The sequence below is a fragment of the Heteronotia binoei genome, chromosome 11 (genome assembly GCF_032191835.1).
Source record: "Heteronotia binoei isolate CCM8104 ecotype False Entrance Well chromosome 11, APGP_CSIRO_Hbin_v1, whole genome shotgun sequence".
NCBI lineage: Eukaryota > Metazoa > Chordata > Lepidosauria > Squamata > Gekkonidae > Heteronotia > Heteronotia binoei.
In genome coordinates, this window is record NC_083233.1 from 22,210,267 (window position 1) to 22,230,932 (window position 20,666).

Sequence of the window (20,666 nt, forward strand, 5' to 3'; positions counted from 1 at the left end):
CTTGTTCTCAGCTGCTAGGACATTGTATGTGCAGTTGTGGAAACAAGAAAAAATACCAGAGAAATGGGATTGGATTATAAATTTTTTATCGTGGAGTGAGATGGATAAACTAACAAGAATTCTAAGAGACTATGATTTGGAAGTGTTTAAAAGGGAGTGGAAGAAACTTGGAGGTTATGTAGAGAAAAAATGGAACGTAAAAAGACATTGGACAATTTTTTAATAATGAGTATTAGAAAAGGTGGAATATGAATTTAGATTGTTATAGTTAAAGGTACCTTTATAAGTGAACTTGAAGTATATAACTTCGGTGGGAGTCTAAAAACAGAAGGAGGGGGGGATTAGAAAATATCATATGGGTTAGGGATAGAGATGATATAAATGGATATTGTTACCATATGCTATTAATAAAACTGTTTAAAACGAAAGTCCTCTGTGATTTAAGAGGAGGATCACAATTTGTGTTGAATTACAGCTACTACCAGCTTAAGTTGACTTATTAGCATTGAGGTGGTTTGAAGAACTTAACAACTGTTATCCTGGAAGGAAAACTACAATAGCATAGGCCTGATTTGCCTCAAGGAGAACTTAACCAGTAGCCCTTTCTTCCTCCTACCTGATGAGCAGGTTCACATCAACTGTCTCCAGTACCACAGATTTATTCAAACAAGTTAACTTTATTTTACAATAATGCATCAGTGCATTTTTAAAACAGAAGAAAGCCATTTATTTTAGAGTACATAAAGGCAACCAAAATCATAGAAAATTATTACTAACAAGCCTTAAAGCATGCACAATTAATGCAACATTGACTTGTGCCTGGGAGAGGTAAAGGACAAAACAAGAGGAGAAATGCTGTTTTCAGACAGAAGCCTTTTGTCAGAGCTTGAGAACAAAGCAGGGCCAGAAGATCAACCCTTCCCACCAAAGTAGAGAGAAACAGGTTAGGTGAACCACAGTGCTCACCAATAAGTGTCAGGAATGCCCTGCTAGGGATGGAGACTGGGCTGTTAAGAATATTCCCATGGGTGATGGTGGGTTTAATGCCTGGTGGAAGAAAGGGACACAAGTATGTGGGGGTAACACGCATTGGACCAGCACTCAAATTACTTCCTAGTCTGCTCTCTCCCATGAAAGAAAGATCAAGCATTTGAGTAAAAAGGTTTGGCAAGTTTGAATCTGAGTGGAGCTTTTCAAGAAGTCACCCTTGCCCCTCAACACACCAAGTTATTCATTGCTGGGACATTGCTCTGAAATGCTCTCCCAAAACATTCAGTAAATACAAACAGCTCCTGGAAGCACTCTGAGCTACTCTAACACCATCCCTCAGATAAATAGCAACTAATAACACCTCCCCTCGGATCTTACTCTTGGCCAGCTTTATTCCATGGCTTCCCTATATCCAGAATGAGATAATTACATCCTTGTGCATTTTGTAGTCATTTTAGGACTTCAATCAGCAGGGCAGCTATAAAGCCCTCCCTTGTACGCCCCAGCTAGTGAGTCAAAGATGAACACACACCCCCCATTACACGCAGAAATCAGGCACAACAGAACAGCTCTTCAAAACCACAAATAAGTGGATTGTTACAATAATAAACATTTACAGACATTCACCATTCCTCTGACAAAAGAGACCCCACCACCAAGCCCAAGAATAGAATAGGCCCCCCTCCCTAGGTCACAAGGGGGCCTCTCACGGACAGTCATATCCCAAGAGAAGACCAGGAAAGGCACCACTGGGAAAGCAAGCATAGGAGGGAGCCAATAATTATCACTTCTGCTTGGGCCAAAATACATGAGCGTGAAACCATTTGGGTCCAGTGGTTTCCTTTTTCTCCCAAGGACCAAATTAGGGAGAAGTTACCTTCAGCTTTTCCCATTCCCCTCCAGCAGGGCCTCAGGACAGTAAAGTGCAAAGCATGATAACACAGAAATATGCATAGACCCTCCCACCATCCACAGCCTTCCTTCCCCTTGGGGAAGCTCTGCAATGAAGACAAACGAAGCTCCCTTCAAGTAGGTTTTAATAGAGATGCATCCCCCGAAGGCTGTGGCAGACTCTGGGGGCGGTAAGGCAATAAAGACTTTGAGTGTGTCCTGGAAGGATGAAGAGCTAGGAGGTCCGAGTTTGTTTTAGGAGGGTCATTCCTTCACATAAGTTCTCGCTCACGTGTGCTTTTGTATGCGGCCGGCTGGTTCCAGTGGCTACTTCGATACACAAGGCCACGAGAGGCCTCCACAGGCAACTGACACAATTATGTAGATTACGACCTGTGGGTAGAATGAACATGAATTTTTTTTCCACCAAGGTGCATAGCCCATATTTAGAGTTCAAGTTGTTACATGTCAGCAAAGGCTGCTGCCAGTTTTGCTGTACTGCTTGGGGCAGTATTACAGAGGTGCCCTAAGGAATAGCCATTTGCCTGCTGCAGGTAAACCCCCCACCCTTGAAACTGAAAAACAGGAGAAAAAATGGCCTTTGCAGAGATGCTCTGGCAGTTCCAGCCATCTACTATGAAGAATAAGGGGAATTCCTAAAGCATGGGTGTCAAGCATGAGGCCTGGGGGCTGAATCAGGCCCCCTAAGGGCTATCAGGTCCCCGAGCAACTGGCTGTCTGCTTCCTTCTCCCTCTCTCTTGCTTCCTTCTGCATCTCAACTTGCTTTGCCAGGCTTGCTCAACTGCATAGGAGTTGCAGAGCAAAACTTCAATTTTCTCCATTGGTTAAGGCTCCTGCTCCCCTGGGAAGGGAGGGAAAGAGCCAGAGCTTCCTAATTCCTTTGGATCCCACCGGAGAAATACAAAGAAAGCACCTTTAAGACCAACAAGTGCTAATGTTTTAAGCATGTTTTATTTTAAGGCTAAAAAAAACCTTTAGTTGTGTTTGGCTGTGTCCTTTTAAATGTTTATATTTCTGCTATCTAATCTTAAATAGGTACACATGGCCCAGCCTAACAAGGTCTCATTTATGTCAGATCCAGCCCTCATAACAAATGAGTTCAACACCCCTGTCCTAAAGCATGACCCAAAACTAACATTACATCTTTCAAAATCCATCTTTCCCAGGCATATTCCTCAATATCTCCTGGCATTTATCAAGGCAATGATGACAATCCTAGTTTTGCCCAGAGAGGATCAAAATGAAAGGCTTTGGGATAGGAAAAGTATCCAGTGTTCTAAAGGCCTATTGTGCGCCATTGTATTTCCATTGCAATGTTTTTGCAGAAAGATCAGGGATAGGCAGATGGGGAGGGAACCAAAAAGGGCGTATCATAGAAATCCTCCACCACCACCACTCCAACAGGCAGAGAAACTTACAATTGTTACTATGGCAATAATGATGGTGAGCTTGAGGTTCTTCATGCACATGGCTCGAGCCAGGTTCCTGCTGGTGGTTTTGAAGGTGACGGACTGTGAAAAGAACACAGGAAGAGCTGCTAACAGACATCCCAAAGTCCTGTTTTAAATGTTCATACTCCACCTCCAAGCTAGCTGTAGATCAATTCCAAAGAGGAAAAAATAGCATTTGATTATTTCTATCCTCTTTTCTCCCCAATGGTGACCCAAAACAGCTTACAACATTGTTCTCCCCTCTTCCATTTTATCCTAATGACCCTTGGAGGAAGTTTAAGCTGAAACAGTGTGAGTGACAAGCTTCCCAGGACAGGCCAGCGGCAGCGGGAAGGAATGCAAAGCCTGAAAGTGCACTGCTGCCTCCTCCCAATTTCCTTCCCCTCCAGGAAGTGGGGAGGAGGCAGCAGCAGCGGCATGCTTTCAGGCTTCACGCTCCTTTCCTCTGCCCTGCCCCAGGCACTGACTGTGAGCGTGCTGTGGTTTTACCCGCTGATCAGCTGATTGTGGGGGGCGCCTTTAGATAGCTGGGGAGAGCGGCGTTTGACCACAGTTCCTCAGCGTTGAAATAGACATGGGGGAGGGAAGGAGGTGGCGGCGGGGGGGCAGCAGGTTGCTCTGCCTATGCAGGATGGTCATGGAGGAGGTGACAATTCCGTGTAGCACTGTCCTGTTCCACCAAACACCCAATCAGCATTGGTGAAATTCCTCATCCCCCTCATGTAGCAGTCAGGCAGACTTGATGGTGCACCAGGCACCAGCAGGTCTCAAGCAAGGCATCTTGAGGACAGCATCACAGGTGGCCTTGGCAGTACTCCCTCACTCCAGAGCATCCTTCACCACAAGCTGAAGCATGTGCATCAGAAAGATGATGCCCTTGAGGCACACACACACTTCAACTCTGCCAGCGTGTTGGTGCCAACATCCATGACCGTGTGGCCGCAGACTGTTGTTGCTGTCCTCCTACTCCCTCAGGCTACTGTGTGTCACAGGGCAGCAATGTTTTGCATTGTGTAGTCTGCGTCCATCCCCTGCATATGGAGCAGAACCACACTGTAGCCCAGTGGCTGTGTCCTGGCAGTCTTGCTGGGATGGCTGCTCCAGAGGTCTGCCATGAAGTGCACAGTTCTGCCTCTGGTGAACTGAGCTGAGCCTTGGCCACTGCCACTACAGCAAGAAAAAGGCTATGCCTCCATGAGGGAGAAGGGTTGGCCATCCACATCAATCATCTCACTGACAAGGCAAGTGACTGCTTCCTGGGCCCTCCATCTAGCTCTTTTGACCTCTTGGAGAGTGGTCCGCCTTGATAAGATACCCACAGCAGCCCGAGTGTGGGAAGCCTTTCTTGGAGCTGCCTCCTGCTCCCCCTCCACTTCTCCCTGCTGACAGGGAGTAGGCCCCTTCTTCCTCCCACTGGTCACCACTCTTTCCTCTGGCGACAATGTAGTCGAGTGCACCCTTTTCGGGTGTCTGCGGAGGATGGAGGAGGACAAGTGTTAGAGTGAGTACACAGATGCTTTGTGGCGCTGGACTGGGAAGGACCACAGAGAGATGTACTTGAGGCGGGAGCACCAACAGGGAGTTGGGGACGCAGAAGGGAAGGATGCTTCCCTCCCCTCTCTGAATCACTGCTGTCGGAGATCTCTTCTCCAAAGAATGGTAGCAACTGCTGATGTCTCTGGGTAGTGCTAACAACTCTTTTGCCTCTGCAGAGAGCCCCAGGAAAAAATCAAGGGGCTCCAAGACCCCTGGCAATGCCCTGCTAGGGCCAGGCTCCAGCAGCCTGGCAGGAGGTGTCGTGTCCAGGGACCTGTAGTACAGAAGGGGTGGAGGATTCCCCCCCCCCCCCATAAGAACCCTTTGCACCCACTTTCACCCTCATGGCACACAGGGATGTTTACACTCAGGAGGGGTGAGAGGGTATAAATGTCAAAGATCGTTTTGGGGGATCCATAACCAAGACCCCAGAAATGTAATCCACCCCCAACTTGGGAGAGATTGTAGAGGAGCCAGTCCTAACATCCAGTATCAAGGCAACCCTAAAGGCTCATCTGTTACTTAGGAAAATACCTGAAATGGTTCCCATGCATTATTTCAATGTATGAACATACGTCAACACTTCAGTTCATAAACACTGGGTTGGGCAAGAAACTGTAAATTGTCTTTATTATGCAAGACAGCTTACATCACTGATCACTTAAAACAGAAAACACAGATTTTCATTGGTCTGGTAGGGCTGGGATTCCTGCCAAGCTGTCATGGGGTTACTTGTCATGTCTGCCTTTCAACCCTTCCAAATCTGCCTTTGGAGAATTGTGGGTAGCCCAGCCAGCCTGACAGGCATTTCCTCTGCAGAGCAGAAGAATACATCAGGGTGTTTCAACCCTTGGGCAGAGGGGCTGTGAGAGTTGTGGGCACCCTTCTCTTGCTTGTCTAGTGCAGCTGGAGTGCTTGCCAAGCTGTTGTGGAGTTACTCTGGGAAGCTCCTTTCAGAAGACTTGTCATATCTGCCTTTCTGTCCTTCACAACCTACCTTTGGAGACTTGGGGGTGGGGAGCATGGGGGAAGGGGATGCACTAATTCCACTGGCTGGCTGGGGGTGGTGGTGTCAGCCCAGGTGAATTTCCCCTGTGAGTTTGGTGTCACTGGCTCATTCCTGAGCTGTTTCATAGACCCCCTGTGACTGCAGCTGTCTTTTCCAGAAAGAGCACTGGGGAGACCGTTTTGGGGGTGGGGTGTCAGTAACTGGGACTCCAGAAATGTAATCCGCCTCCAACTTGGGAGAGATTGTAGAGGAGCAGGCAGCAGGGTGAGGTCCACTGTGTGTGTGTGTGGGGTGTGTGTGTGGCTTGCGGGGGGAGGGATCCATTCTATACACTTTTGAACCTGTACCTGACATTCCGCCCCCCCCCCCCCGCCCCCCCAAAAAAGCACCTTAGTCCCATTGGGTTTGCAGAGCCACAGTGGCACTGATTCTTCTGGGCTTGCAAAAATGCCCCCTTCCTCCATTCAGTTTCTACTGCAGAGATACTCCGGGACTTTGAATCTATTCTGCTGGACTTCAAATGCCCCCCTTTGGAAACATTGGGGGATGGGGCACTTTCTTTGAGGGGATGTAACTCTGACCCCATAAATCCAATCCTCACCAAACCTGGAGGGCAGCTAAAGTAGAGTCAGCTGGAGGTCCACTGTGAATTTGAGGACTCTAGACTCAAAGTCTATTCTATACACTCCTGAGCCTACATCGGTCATCTCCCCAGAAAGTACTTTCCTGGGGGCACCTTAGTTGGGGCTATAACTTTGACTGCCTAAATCCAATCATCACCCCAAAACTTGGAGGGCAGGTAGAGCAGAATCAGCCGGAGTTCCCCTGCAAGTTCAGTGTCTCCAGCATACAGGGGGGTGTTTTCTACCGCATCATAAGCAGAACACATTTGTTTGGCACAAAAAAGTTCGTCACAGCCCATGGTTTGCAAACCAGGCACACCATGAACTGAACCATGTTTTCCCGGTTCATGTCTACCCCTAGTTGGGGATTTGAAACTGAGTCTCTTGAATCCTTGTCCAACATTCTACATTGCATTGGTTCTCAAAGATGGAAAAATCGTTACAAGTCAATATATTTAAGACAGGAGCAGCTACGTTACACTTCAGGGGAGGGATGGTGGTGACTACTGTCTGTTAACCATCAGTGCTTGACACAGTGCCACCATTAGAAGCCCCGTCCCTCGTAGCTGCCTGCCTTGCTTAGGGAGGTGGGGGCACACAGAGACATGCCTTGTGACACAGAGTCAATTTTTCACCTGCCTGCTTTTAATATATAATGAACAAACATCTAACACAGGCTACTCCTCCTCCTCCAACTCCTTCCTGTTTCCCCTATAAGTCTGTTTACAGCATCTGTACACTGCTTTTCTTCCCGGAAGGGCTCAAGAGAAAAACACCAAACAGTTTACCACTTCAAGTGAACAGGGCAGCTAAACTAAAACACCCATCTCTTGGACTGACTGACCAGACTGCCTGACACAAGCTGCAGCGGCTCCCCAGAGTAAGAAAATGGTATTTTACCGTTTAACAACAAAGGCTTTAATAGCATAGATGGAAAGTGGTATTCGTAATGGCTTTATTTCTCCCCAATAATTTATGTTGAGACCTAGTTGGTTTGGCTGGCAAATATTGTGGAGAAACCCTCCCCCTGCCCCACTCTTGAGTTTTAAAAGTGTGCGGGTTTTTTCTTTCTCTGGAAGTGACAGGGAGCCAGTTCAATGGCCTGCTGGATTACAAATCACCAGCTATCCAAAAGAGGAACAAGTGGCTGCAGTTAACCACAAGTGACTCTTTTGCCACTGCAGAGCCAGCAGAAGCTTGGGGCTCCTACAGAGAGCTGGTGGGCCTGAAAGACCAATCAGCCGTTCTGTAACCCTGGTGAGGGCTGATCTGGTTGGTGTCTGATATTTTGCTCAACAAGGCATTCTGAATTCAGGGGGCTGGTTCCTTTGGCATGGAGGCCTATGGAAAGGAGAGGGCTGGTAGGCCTCACAGAAGTGGCAGTTATGGAGAACAAGCCATACCCTGTGTGATGATTGGCTGGGATATCCTTGTTGGCCAGTATTCAGTGAATGTGATAACAGACAGCCATACCCTAGAAGGGAGGGAGAGGGGAGGGAAGCATGTCTGGTGCAGCTGGTGAGTTACCCTAGTAGAAAGAAGAAGAAACCCCCTCCAGGAGTCGGCAACACCAAGGAGAGTCAGACAGAGCAGGGTCCACAAGCCTGTTATGCTGTACATATAACAAGTTTTCTAAGCAATTTTTGGTTTGGGGGCAAGCTGCTATTGATAAGAGGAACTGGTGGTGGAGGAAAATGCCACCAGGTCAAGCCATTTTATGGTAACCCCATAGGGGTTTCGAGGCGAGAGATAATCCGTGTTAGCTTGCCTCTGCATTGCAATGTGGTGCTTCCTTGGTGGTTGACCATCTGAGTACTAACGAGGGCCAACCCTGCTTCGAGGTCTGATGAGACTGGGCTAACCTGGAACTAGACAGATGCAATTACTGAGTCTCTTGCTGCACCTGCAGTGATCCATGGGCAGTGGACCTTGCTCCTGTGTTCCTATGCTGTCAGTGTACATAGCCACTAAAGGGGCGGGCGAGCCTACAGGACCAACTTTTGGAAGCTGAATGGAAAAACAGGCACCAGCACACAATTGATAGGGCAAGGATGAACCAAATATCAAGCAAATCATCACCTAAAAACTTGGACCAAACCCACATCCACTCTACCTCCTACAAAAGCCTCAGGCTCCAGGTATTGGGATCAGACCCTGAGCTGCTTCCTATGGATGAAGACAGCACCACGTTGCCTGCTGAAAGCAGACAAACATCTTCATGTGTCTGACCTGGAGCCCTGTCTGTCTGTCTTGCCCATCTACAAAACCCATAAGGAGTGACCTCTTAGTGTCCACATTATGCCGAATTCCTTCAAGGGAGGGCGACACAAAGATATAACAGAGAAGTGTTACCTTGCAGTCATCCATTATGCACCACGAAACGGCTTCCAAAAAAATGAGAGTGGCCCAACACCAGAAAACAGATTCTGGACAGAGTACAGCAGAGCCAGGACACTTTGGCACCCTCTGGTGGGTGCCAACAGAAGTACTTGACCTGGTGCTCAACAGACACAAATGGCTGATTTGGGAGCACTTTTATTCCCCCAAATGCTCATTTCCCCATTTACATTATTGTCCGTTGAATCTTCTAATCAAGACCGAGCTATCTGAGGCTAGCAACTACCAACCCCTGCCTTGCTTAGAATAGCAGGAGACTCACCATCCTTGAAACAGAACATTAAGTTTATTCTGTTTCTCTGAACTTTTAGGTGAAAAGTGTACTGCATAACCTGCAGCCAGGATTTTAAAGACTTGCCAGTCCAATCTGCTCAGGAACCAAGTGCCTGAACTATTTTGTTTATGGCACTTTTCTTACTATTCCTTGTGACAGCCAAACACGAACGTGCCCACAGGGGTGGAGCATTCTTCCCTTCCAGCCCTGTCTTTTCTGCAGTGGGGAATGAAGCTTGGTGAAGCTTGTGGAATTCAGATATATAGCTACATGTCCTACTTCTGGAACTTACCGAATCCACAAGATTTTCAGTTTTATCTATCAGCAATTCCAACTTTTCTCCTCTTTGGGCCACCAGATCTAGAATGAGAAGACGACAGCAGCGAAAACATGATTGGGAAAGTAGCTCCCCTCTTGCCAACAGCCAAGCAGAATGTTCACCCCAGAAGACAATGGTCTCAGTCTTTGGCCAAGTCTTTATGACCTTAACTACACTCCAGTGCAAGATCTTTGACTGAAGATTTGCTACAAAAGGTCCTCTTTCAAAGTGCAGAGGACATGTGAGGGTCAAACAGCTTGGTAAGGGAACAGTAGAACTGCCAGCCGGTCCAGGGTAACTGCAAAGGCAGCAGAACTAGCCTTGCATTTTGTCCCTACTGATTTTATTCTCAGATTAGCCCCACATGACTCAGGAGTTTTCCCAAGCCAGATCATCATCCCTCTCCTGTACTATGCCTTTCTGCAACTAAAACAGAAGCCCAGTGGTGCATGCTGATCTTAATACCCAAGCCACCTCTTCTAACACACATTCATATTTACAGGTGCTGGCTGCACCTACATAAGCAAACGGCACAAATACCTATATTGCGGACCATGATCCCTTTGAGTTCGTCCACCTGGGCCTGCGTCTCTGCCACCTGTTCATTGCCCTTAGTCTCAGAGTGGTATTTCTGTGAGGAGAGAAGAGCAGTTAAGACACAAATGCCTGGATCACGTGTATTTTGCAAAAGGAGAGAGGATGGACAAGGACAAAGCCAGCCTCTGTAACCAAGTCTGAATTCCACAGTGGGAGCTGTGCAAGGGTGTCGTCCCCCACCCCCCGCCACTGCAGCAACTTCTCCAGCACTCAGAACAGCTGTCCACCTCTTATCTCCCCAATTCTGATATGAGAAAATAAATGATTGCAGGATCTTGAGACTTCACCTGGATACTATCTAGCCCCACAAATACTAATATATCTGCTGGTGGCAAGCTTGTCTACCAAAAGAAAAGTCTCCCATGAGGCCAGATGACCGACAGAAAGGAAGCTGCCAGACACATCTTAGTGCAAGTCATGGCCTCCAGCTGCAAGAACAGCCACTCATGCAGAGCTGTAGCGGATGGGTTCCTTGGCGCTCAGGTAACTTGTTTTAGTGTATACAAACAAATGATACATTTGGGCTATAGAATTGGACTTTCAAGTTTGATTTCAAAAAGAATGGCACAGAAAGTTCTGCCAAATGCTGGCTCTAGAACAGAGGCTCCAAGGGGGCTCTAGAGAAGCAAGCAAAGTTAAGCAGGCTATTTTCACCAAATCTCACCAGCTGTGCTGCCAGGACAGTGGAAAACTCACTGTTCATGGCATACGGCAGAGCCGTCTGGGCGCGAGAACCATAGGTGTTCTGAAACCGCTTCTTGATTTCATTCAGGAATGTGAAAGCTCTGGAACGCTCGAAGTTCTAAAGGTAAAAGAAGATCCTCAGATAAATTTGCAAAAACAGCCAAAATCATCAACAGCTACTAGCCCTAGCAGCTAAATGGAAACTCCACATACAGAGGTAGTGCATCTTCAAGAACTAAATGACAACATGGGAAGACCATTGTCTTCATGTCCTGCTTTGAACACCAGAGGCATCCAGCTTCACAAATTCTTCCAGTAGCCACATGCATATAAACGTATAAGTTGGATCCAAACACATTTCACAAAGCATACGCAAAACTAAGCATATATCACTTCCCCCAGCATTTCACCATTATGGTGTTATGTTATGCTGTCAGCCATCAGCCGCATGCTGTTTACCGCCTATGTCTGTAAGATTGTTTACTGTGCTGTTCCTGTTTTGTAATGTGTTTTTATGATATTATTCTAACTGTTGTAAGCCGCCCTGAGCCCGCTTGTGGGATAGGGCGAGATATAAATCTAAAAATTAAATTAAATACAGAAACAAGGGGAATTAGAGGCTGTATTCACCAAGGAACGAGGACTCGTTATTTTCAGCATGCTCAAGTGTGGGCCCTCTTAAGTATAATATAGAGCTTAAACCTTGCTGTACACACTGGAGATGTTCACAGACATTCACCAATCACATCCTGTAGATTTTAGTCCTGTTGTGGATTTCCAGCAGTAAGAAAGCACACAATTATTCATAATGAAGCATGCCTCTACTTCTTATCACATACTTACATCATCAGTGATGCAGAGGTATATAATCCGGTCTTCACAGATATAGTGGAACAGGTAACTAGGGCAAGATATGACACAAGTACATTTTTTAGAGCAGCTAGACAGGCAGAGCAGATATCTGATAAACCAGCAGCATCTAGGACATATTGCATCACACACTAAATGTGTATTGCAAGCACCGAATATTCCTATCACTACATTCATAAAAACTCCCTGATGTCAGCAAACAGATCCTTTCCTTTACTTCTTAAGAGCCAGTTTGGTGTAGTGGTTAAGTGTGTGGACTCTTATCTGGGAGAACTGGGTTTGATTCCCCGCTCCTCCACTTGCACCTGCTGGAATGGCCTTGGGTTAGCCATAGCTTTGGCAGAGGTTGTCCTTGAAAGGGCAGCTGCTGTGAGAGCCCTCTCAGCCCCACCCACCTCACAGGGTGTCTGTTGTGGGGGGAGAAGATATAGGAGATTGTAAGCTGCTCTGAGTCTGATTCAGGGAGAAGGGCGGGGTATAAATCTGCAATTCTTCTTCTTCTTCTTAAGGTCTCACCAGTCAATTGTTCAAAATTGCATTACATTTTTATCCTACTCTACTTCCAAGAAGCTCAGGGTGGTGTAAGTGGTTCTCCCATCTCCATTTTATCCTCACAACAACCCTATGGGGTAGGCTAGGCTGAGAGCATGAAAGGCCCAAGGTCACCCAACTGAGCTTCAGGGGAAGGGGGAATCTGATCTCAGATCTACCAGATACTGGGCTGTCACCCGACACTACACTGTCACCAGATCCATTACATCACATTTAAAAGGCATGCCGAGTTTGTGGGCTGGATTTATGTAGAGTTTCCACAGAAACTACAAAGTCCCAACTGCAAAGAATGACTTTCTCGCCTCCTGCTGCAATCTAAAATTGCCCTTAGATTGCATGCTGAAGTGTGCAGCAGAATTTCAGGGGGCACTCAGAGCTGCAGAGAGTATTTCCAGGTCATCATACTAAACTGCCCACTCACCAGTGCCATCAACCCCACACTACTCTTAAGAGGTCTTGGCACAGCAGACCCTAGGGCAAACTGCACCATGTTTTACGTATACTACAGTTTAGTTTTTCTCCTTAAGAAGTAAAATTTTAGAGACCACTGTAATTTTCATTTGAAAAAAAAAGTTTTGCCAGCCAACAGTCAAAAGGACCAGATCCAGTATGCATTTAGCAGTTTATCCCAGAAAGTGTTACAGCCACATCAGATGGTTCTATGTGTGCAAAGGTTTAGCCAGCTGCTGAGAAAAACAGACATTCAAGGTGTATTCTTTTGGCCACTAAGAACAGTGCAAAGGATCTGTCGCTCCCCGCCCCCCACCAACCACACACAGAGCAGTACTTACTTGCCATGTGAGTAGGTGAGTTTGTTGTTCTCTGAAGGGGTCTTGGCCAGGATCTGTTCTGTCACTTCCAAAAAGTTTCCTCCACACCAGGCGTGTTTGGCCAGAATCGTGGAGCCCCTGGCTACAACCGCAAAGAGGATGGCCATAGCTGCAGGCTGGCTGGAAAGACAGCAGTGAGAGAATGGAAACACTAAACTCTACAAAATTTACACCCTGCCTTTCTGCCCTCACAAATGCCACCACAGCAGCTAACAAATTAAAATATACATAATAAAATCACATTTCAAAGCTATTAAAACCAACCCTTCCTAACGCACACACATAATTAAAACCAGAGCTAAAACACACTTAAAGATATAAAAATAACAATTGCAACATTGGCCAGTAAGGAAGAATCACTGAATGTCAAACAAAACATATATACCTTAATATTTTGATGTTGAATTTTACGTGTTGTGAGCCGCCCTGAGCCACTTCGGTGGGAAGGGCGGGATATAAATCGGAAATAAACCAAAAAAAAAAAGGTCTTCACCTATTGGCAGGAGATGGCAACAGAAGGGGACAGAGAATTCCCTGAGGGGAGAGTTCCAAAGTTTTGGTGCCATGACTAAGAAGGCCCTCTCCTGAATTGCCACCCACCTAATCAAAAGGCAGGGCAGTTGAAACACTTGCCTGACAGCATAGCCAGAATCCAGTCACTGCTCTGAATCTTTGGTGTATAGGCAAGGTCAGCTCCCTATTTCCAAATGCCCTGGAAAAGCTTGGCCTCATATACCTGTCATCAAGAGAGATTCCCATAGTCGGCAAGCAAAATCAGAAAAGCAACTTTGCAATCAGACATTTTCCCCTCCTCTCAATTAAACCAATACCACTTGCATCCACTCTGAAGAACTCTGTGTTGGAACTGGTGTGAAAGGGGCATGCCAAGACACTTCTACTCAGTGTGGTTGGCTGCCATGAAGGTGTGCTGTTTTGATGCAGCTGGCATTAGGCACATGTTCCCCAGAGAGTGCTGAGATCAGGAACCCAAAATCTTCTCGTTATCCCCGGGCCAAAGGAAGCCCGCCTGCAATCTACCAGGGATAGGGCTTTCTCTGTAATGGCCCCTTCCTGGTGGAACCAGCTGCCGGAAGAGGTGAGGGCCCTGCGGGACATTGCTCAGTTCCGCAGGGCCTGTAAGACAACCCTCTTCCGGCTGGCCTACAACTAACTGGCACAGGAAACGAAGTGTAGCTCTATCAGATTCCTGCTTTGTTTTAATGTTTTTATATTTTAAATGTTTTAATTCTGTAAATGCCTAAACTTAATATTGTTATGTTGGATTCCATGTGTTGTGAGCCGCCTTGAGCCACCTTGGTGGGAAGGGCAGGATATAAATCATAAATAAAGTAAAGTAAAAAGGGAACGTGTGCCCTACAGACCTTCATCATCTGATGTGACACTGCTGGCCAATCTGGTAATCAAAGAGCAGGAGCACCCACCAGACTTGCAAGATAAAGTTCCTTTTTATTTGGTTGGGGGGGGGGGAATGGAGTCTGTGCAAGTGTTTTGAGTTCCCAGCAACAGCTCCACTTACTATCTGCAGTAATCTGGAAGTGAGTTGCACTTTAGTTACATAAAAACAATCATGGGGGCAGACTGTACTGCTGTAGGCTGCATTAATTACCCAAAATCCTCTCTGGGCCATCACAGAAACCCATTTGCAAGTTATTGCCACCAGAGGGAAGTCATGTTCCACCTGAGGATGATGTGGGGCGCTTGTCCTTATATTAAGTGATTGAATGCCCCCTCCACAGCATCTTTCATGGGAGAGGAGGCATATAAATATGTTCAGCAATGATAGCCATGAAAACAAAAAAATGCTGGTGAGAACTGTGCCATAAATGCAAGAAGCAAACTTATAGTTTACTACTCAAGGCAACTTCAAGCTAATCCATTTGGCAGCTGTGATACAGCAAAGTGCTCCCAATCCCAGCTGACTGATTCGGAACGTGGCTGGGGAAAGATGTGAGGATTCAGCCCTGTGAGGAGAGTAAGTAGAGATTCCATAAAATTATTCTTGTAAGAAGCTGAGAGAAGCCTCCAACAGCAATACCAGTCAGGCTCAGTTAGCTCAAGTGGATCTGTGATTATTCTGGGAATTAGGAATGTGAAATGACTGACTGGCTGAGCTGCTGGTTGCCAGTCATCCATCCTCGTTCTCTAGAAAAACTGGCCAAAAACGGGAAATGCTTTGCCAGAAACAGATCTTGTGGCCTTCCTGCGCTTCTCACACATGACATCTCCTTATTGAAAGTCTCCCTCTTTCCTGTGGTCAGAAGCAGTGCCAGATTAAACCCTGTGGAAGCCCCTAGGCAGTCAAAATCTCGGGGGCTCCCTTGCAAATTATCTCAGAGCTGGAGCACCCACTCTGCAATCCGCAGCCCCCACTGCAGCCTGCAGGCAGCTTCTCAAAAGCCGCTTTGACAAAGCTGTGGGGGAGAGGCAAACATGGCAATGACACCAGCAGCAACCACACCAGGCAAGTCACACAAAGAGCGGCTCAGTTGCTGGCTGTGTCTGCAGGCTGGGAAGGCTGCAAGCAAGGGGGAAACTGGGGGGGGGGGGGAGCCAGCCTGGGACCCCTAAAGGTGTGGGGGCCCGTAGGCCAGTGCCTAGTTGGCCTAATTGTTAATCCGGCCCTGTTCAGAAGGAAGTAGGGGTACCAACCCCCTGAACAGTAAATTCTGCATTTACTAGTGAAGACCCCAGTTAGACTGCTTGGGCCCCTATGCTTTTTATTTGCCAAATACCAGTTTGCTTGATCTAGCACCATCTTTTTCTTACAAGCCTGCTTTTCAAGAACCAGCAGTGGCTGGCTGTGGCAGCAGACCACGATCCATTTACGCTGTACTCATTAGCAACCACTGCACTACTGTTTTCAGGAGCCCGAGAATCCGTGCCGTGACTGTAAGCTTACCCTATTGAAAACAAAGTTACAGCTCCCGAGTAATTACACCTCATAATGCCCCCCGTGGCAAAGATGAACGTGAAAGCAGTGCCATTTCAGCCTCATAAACCAGCAGAGTCCCTGCAGAAGGTAAACACGTTACCATCTGCACGGCATGAAGGGAGCACATGATTCCAGGCCAGCTCATCACCTGACTACTCCATATACTTGTAGAGCCACCCCTGCAAGCGAAGCGCAAACAAAGAACCAGTCACAAAAAGTAGTAGCTTGCACAGAAGTCCATCGCCGGGAGAACAATGTTTGGCAATCAAGTCCCCTTTACTCAGTCTCCTACAGTGCTGGTTTTTAAAGAGTCTTGTTTTAACAGACCGATTTTTGTACAAAACCACCACAGCATGATTTACGCATCTCGCTTGCCCACTCCCTAGCACAGAAAAGCTTCCCTACTGTCTCAGCCCCTGAAATCCAGTCCAACTAATACAGCTCTCTTATGTGGAGATGCTCTGTTTGATCTGTAGGGCTGGGAGAGGGAGAGATCCATAGACAGCATCTCTATGGAGCCTACCCTAACTAGCTTATTCCAGACTGGTAGCTTTAGAAGTCTCATTAGCACCAGAATTAAAAACTTGAAATAGCACAATGCCCCGCTGCACGCAGGCACAGTTCGTTTCAGAATTGGGTAATCAGCACGTGCTTCCTTCTTTTCTTATCTTTGAAAGGGAGAAGATGAACTGGCTGTTTTAAGCAACTCCTGCACATACTTTGTTACCAAGGTCACGCCTCCACCCTGCTTGCCAGAGTTTCTTGGAGCGTATCACAGGCCTCCCTTTTCAGGGAGGTTAGCTCGCTCTCGTCAGATCTCAGAAGCTAAGCAGGGTCAGCCCTGGCTAGTATTTTGATGGGAGACCTTCCAGAATACCAGGGTTGTGACGCAGAGGCACACAATGACAAGGCACCCCTGAGTCTCTTGCCCTGAAAAAAATACTACAAGGTCACCTTAAATCAGCTGTAACCTGACAGCAAAAAGCAACAATACAGTCAGGCCAGGATCTAGGAAGCCATCAGACTATCCAGTTACTTGTTGCTAGCCTTTAATCCTCCAGAAAAGGGAGACAATCCATTAAATAGAATTATCTTACAGAATAAAAAGAGAATACAAACACTGGGGCCTTTTTGTGCTTTTTTTTTTAAATGTATACAAGCGTACATAGCTATAAACAGGGGTAGCTTTGTAAAAGAAAAAGGTGGTGGAGCTCATCCAGGGATTGTTGTGCAGCTGCACCTACTATTCAATGGATAAGGTGGGGAGAAGGAGGGGGATCCATAAGATTCAGGAGCTGTGCTCCTGTGAGCTCCTGCTGAATCCGAGGCCTGGCTATAAAAATAAGCGAGAAGTTTTAAAGAAAAGTACAGACAACAGACTCTTTGACAGCATTTCAGGCTCTCTTTCTCTCTAGTTGATTCTACCTCCCCTTTTAAGCTAAAAATTAATGAAAACTTTCCACGAAACTTCACAGGACAACATGCTAGGATATTGTGACTCCACTGGCATAAACAATTTCAGCAGGCAAGATTAGCTCCTTCAGACAGGGACAGCATGGCCTCCATAAACGCCACAATCTGTATTTTCAGAAATGCTTTCATGTACAATGGAAACTTTTAAACCCTCAAAAAACCAGAGCAGTCAGAACATCATGGATGTTCTAAGGCATCAGACTATGAACTACCATGACAACAATGCTATACTGTTTGGTCATGAAAGTACCGCTGTGATATACCAAGAAATGGAATACTGGACTGGTAAACTAGCCCTCTGTTTTGTGCACACACCCACTTTACAAGACATGAACAATCTGACTTTGCTTTTCAAAGAAATGTTTATTTGTTCACCCTTCACCAGCTTCTGCTGGGGATGGATCAGCAATATGCATCTGCAGCAGCCCATAGGTACCTCTTATAGTCATAATACAATTTGCTTTGGAGCAGGAAATAAACAGCAGAACTGTTTTCAGAGTTCATCCTAAGGACTGGGGGAAATGAAGGCAGCAGAAGGGCCATTAAACTGCTTCCACTTTGTAACACATGAGTTTTCTACTGCCTGACTTCAAAACAAGAGGAGGTGATGGTAGTCATGTGTGGCCAGAAAACACAACTTGAGCTTTTGGATACACTGGAAGTCCTTCCCAACCTTCAAATATGGCAAAAAGAAACACCCACACAATCAGACACTGTCAAACAGGACCGTATTCTTTATTACTATTCCAGGTATTCCTAGATGTAGCACTTGCATTGAGCACAAGTCCCGCAGTGTAGGACCCACAGCCCTGGCTCTCCTAAAGCCCTGCTTCTTGCACAGAGGCTCACAGGAAATATGCCACATTAACTGTCATCTGCTTTCCCCTTCTACCTCCAAAATTGCCAGAGAGAAGAGAACTCAGTTGCTCAACAGGCTACAGTCAAGAAACGTCTTTTCTGGCATGACATGTGCCTTTAAGTGTAACAGCATTTCAAGATAATCTCTTTTTTCAGTGAAGCAATGGGTCATTTCTTGCAAGCGATTCTCTCAAGTAAGGGCCAGTAGGATATTTGTGCTTGTACAGATAGCTCAGTGGGTCCACTATGATATGATCAGCACAAGGGCAATGATGGCCACCTGCCAGGCAGGCAGTTCTTGCGACATCAATCCTAACAAGTAACATGACGCTCCTTCTGTCCCAAATTCAAGCTGGCCTTCAGCCCTGCAAAGGTTGTATTTACAACGCTGATGCCAGAGATTACTCTCAAAGCAAGTCACGCAGTGAACCCCCATGAGCTTCCCTTTACCTTCCCCTTTCACCCATACGACCACTCTTGCATTAGGATTTTAGTTTGGTTTCTGGCCCATCCTTAGATGACTAGGCATCCCACAATGGCCTTTTGACAGCTTTTGTGACTGGTGGAAATTTAGCATGGGACCAACAACAGGACCAAGTAAATGTATGACGCTGTCTTGTACCAAAGCCAGGCTACCTGGTGGTGGCCCTTATGAAGGCATACATTCCAACAAACATAATTAAAAATAAGTCTTAGCTCTGTACAGCCCACTCTGACCAGCAGCTGCTCTCCAGATCCACAGACTCCAAACACGCCCACTTGCCAGTATCCTCCCACTAGAATGTCCCAACCTGTGGGCCCCAAGGCCTGTGAAAGTGGGTTCCAAGCTTTATACAACTGCATGCTCTGTTTTGTTTTTAAATGGGTCACCAGATAAAGTAAATTTGGATAGATCCGGGTGGGTAGCCATGTTGATGTGAAGCAACAGAACAAGGTTGGAGTCCAGTAGCACGTTTGAGACCTACCAAGTTTTTATTCTGGATGTATGCCTTCTTTGAGCAGCCCTGTGGCGCAGAGTGGTAAAGCTGCTGTACTGCAGTCCGAGCTCTCTGCTCATGACCCGAGTTCGATCCTGGCGGAAACTGGGTTCAGGTAGCCATCTCAAGGTTGACTCAGCTCTCCATCCTTCTATGGTCAGAAAAATGAGTACCCAGCTTGCTTGGGGGGGGGGGGCGGGGGATGGAGTGTAGATGATTGGGGAAGGCAATGGCAAACCACCCTGTCAAAAAGGTCTGCTGTGAAAACTACCCCAGAGTCATAAACGACTCGTGCTTGCACAGGGGACTACCTTTACTTTACCTTTATGTTTTCGTCTGATAAAGGGTGCTTTTACCACATGAAAGCTTACATCCTGAATAAAACTCTGTTGGTCTTAGTACATTTGGACTTATGGGTCACCACAGCAAAACTCCTGGCAACCACTGCTCTACAGAACGAGCCCAGTGGGTCAGCGAACAGCCTCTGTTTCCGAAAGCTTCTCTTTCGGAAACAGAGGCCGTTCGCTGCTCCACTGGGTCGTCATGGCCCCTCGCCAAAAGCCTGGCTTCCTCCGAAGCTGACGGGCCCAGCGCTGCCTACTCCGCCGGGCCAAGCGGCCGCAGCTTTCCAAGTTCTGGAGCAGAGCAAAATCGGTTCCTCCCCAGACAGCTGCGATCCCTTCGAACCAGGGGGTCATTTTGTAGGGAAAAAACAGATGGTGGAGCTCATCCAGGGATTGTTATGCAGCTGCACCTCCCATGCAACCGACCAGGCAGGTAGGTGGGGAGGAGGAGGGGGACCCCTCAGAAAGGTTCAGGAGCTGCGCCCCTGAGCTCCTGCTGAATCCGAGGCCTGCTGCTTCGAACACAGACCGAACCTGGGACTCTGGGTGAGAGAGAAGCCCCCCAGGCGAAGAAGATGGGCGTGTGCGAGAGAGACCATCTCTTCCCGCCTCGCAGGGAGGGGGCGGGGGACGAGGAGAGGGGTACAGCCCCCCCTCCCGAGCGTTGCCATGGCTACAGCCGAGGAAGTCGGCCTAGGAGTCCAATGTGAGGCCTCTCTAGAGACCTGTGTGGGAATCCTCGCCGTCAAGAGCCTGGTCTCCCCCCACCACCCCCGACAAGAAGGCGCTTTCTGAGGAGAGAGGGATACCGCTGAGGAGGGTATCCTTTTCATCCTTCACGGTTGACTCAGTGCGCAGATCCCCCCCACAGCGAGTCCTACCTGGCTGGGCGCCCGCCCGGAGCCCGATTTCTCTCTCCTTCAGGCAGCGCCGCCTCTCTCGCAGGCTAAGCAAACAGCACGTGAACTTCCGGCCCCGACCGCAAAGGGTGGCTGGGAAATGAAGTTCGGCGGGGG

The 20,666-nt window shown here is 47.4% G+C and overlaps 1 protein-coding gene across 1 annotated transcript; it reads right to left on the bottom strand.

Moving 5' to 3' along the window:
* Positions 1-643: 643 nt before the first annotated feature.
* On the bottom strand, positions 644-20,664 carry VAMP7 (vesicle associated membrane protein 7). Its single transcript, XM_060250039.1, has 8 exons — positions 20,532-20,664; positions 13,007-13,165; positions 11,637-11,694; positions 10,774-10,911; positions 10,053-10,143; positions 9,486-9,553; positions 3,322-3,414; positions 644-2,274 (listed from the first exon to the last, which is right to left on the bottom strand). Exons 2-8 carry the CDS (start codon positions 13,150-13,152, stop codon positions 2,209-2,211), a joined length of 660 nt encoding a protein of 219 aa, XP_060106022.1. The 5' UTR covers positions 13,153-13,165; positions 20,532-20,664; the 3' UTR covers positions 644-2,208.
* Positions 20,665-20,666: the final 2 nt, after the last annotated feature.

Bases quoted from the DNA above. Each gene is read 5' to 3' on its own strand.
- VAMP7 (XM_060250039.1), bottom strand. From the start codon at position 13,152: ATGGCCATCCTCTTTGCGGTTGTAGCCAGGGGCTCCACGATTCTGGCC. The intron at 11,695-13,006 runs GTAAGTACTGCT...ATCTTGCCCTAG, and splicing joins CTCACCTACTCACATGGCAA to TTACCTGTTCCACTATATCT. The intron at 9,554-10,052 runs GTATTTGTGCCG...TTCTCATTCTAG, and splicing joins GATCATGGTCCGCAATATAG to ATCTGGTGGCCCAAAGAGGA.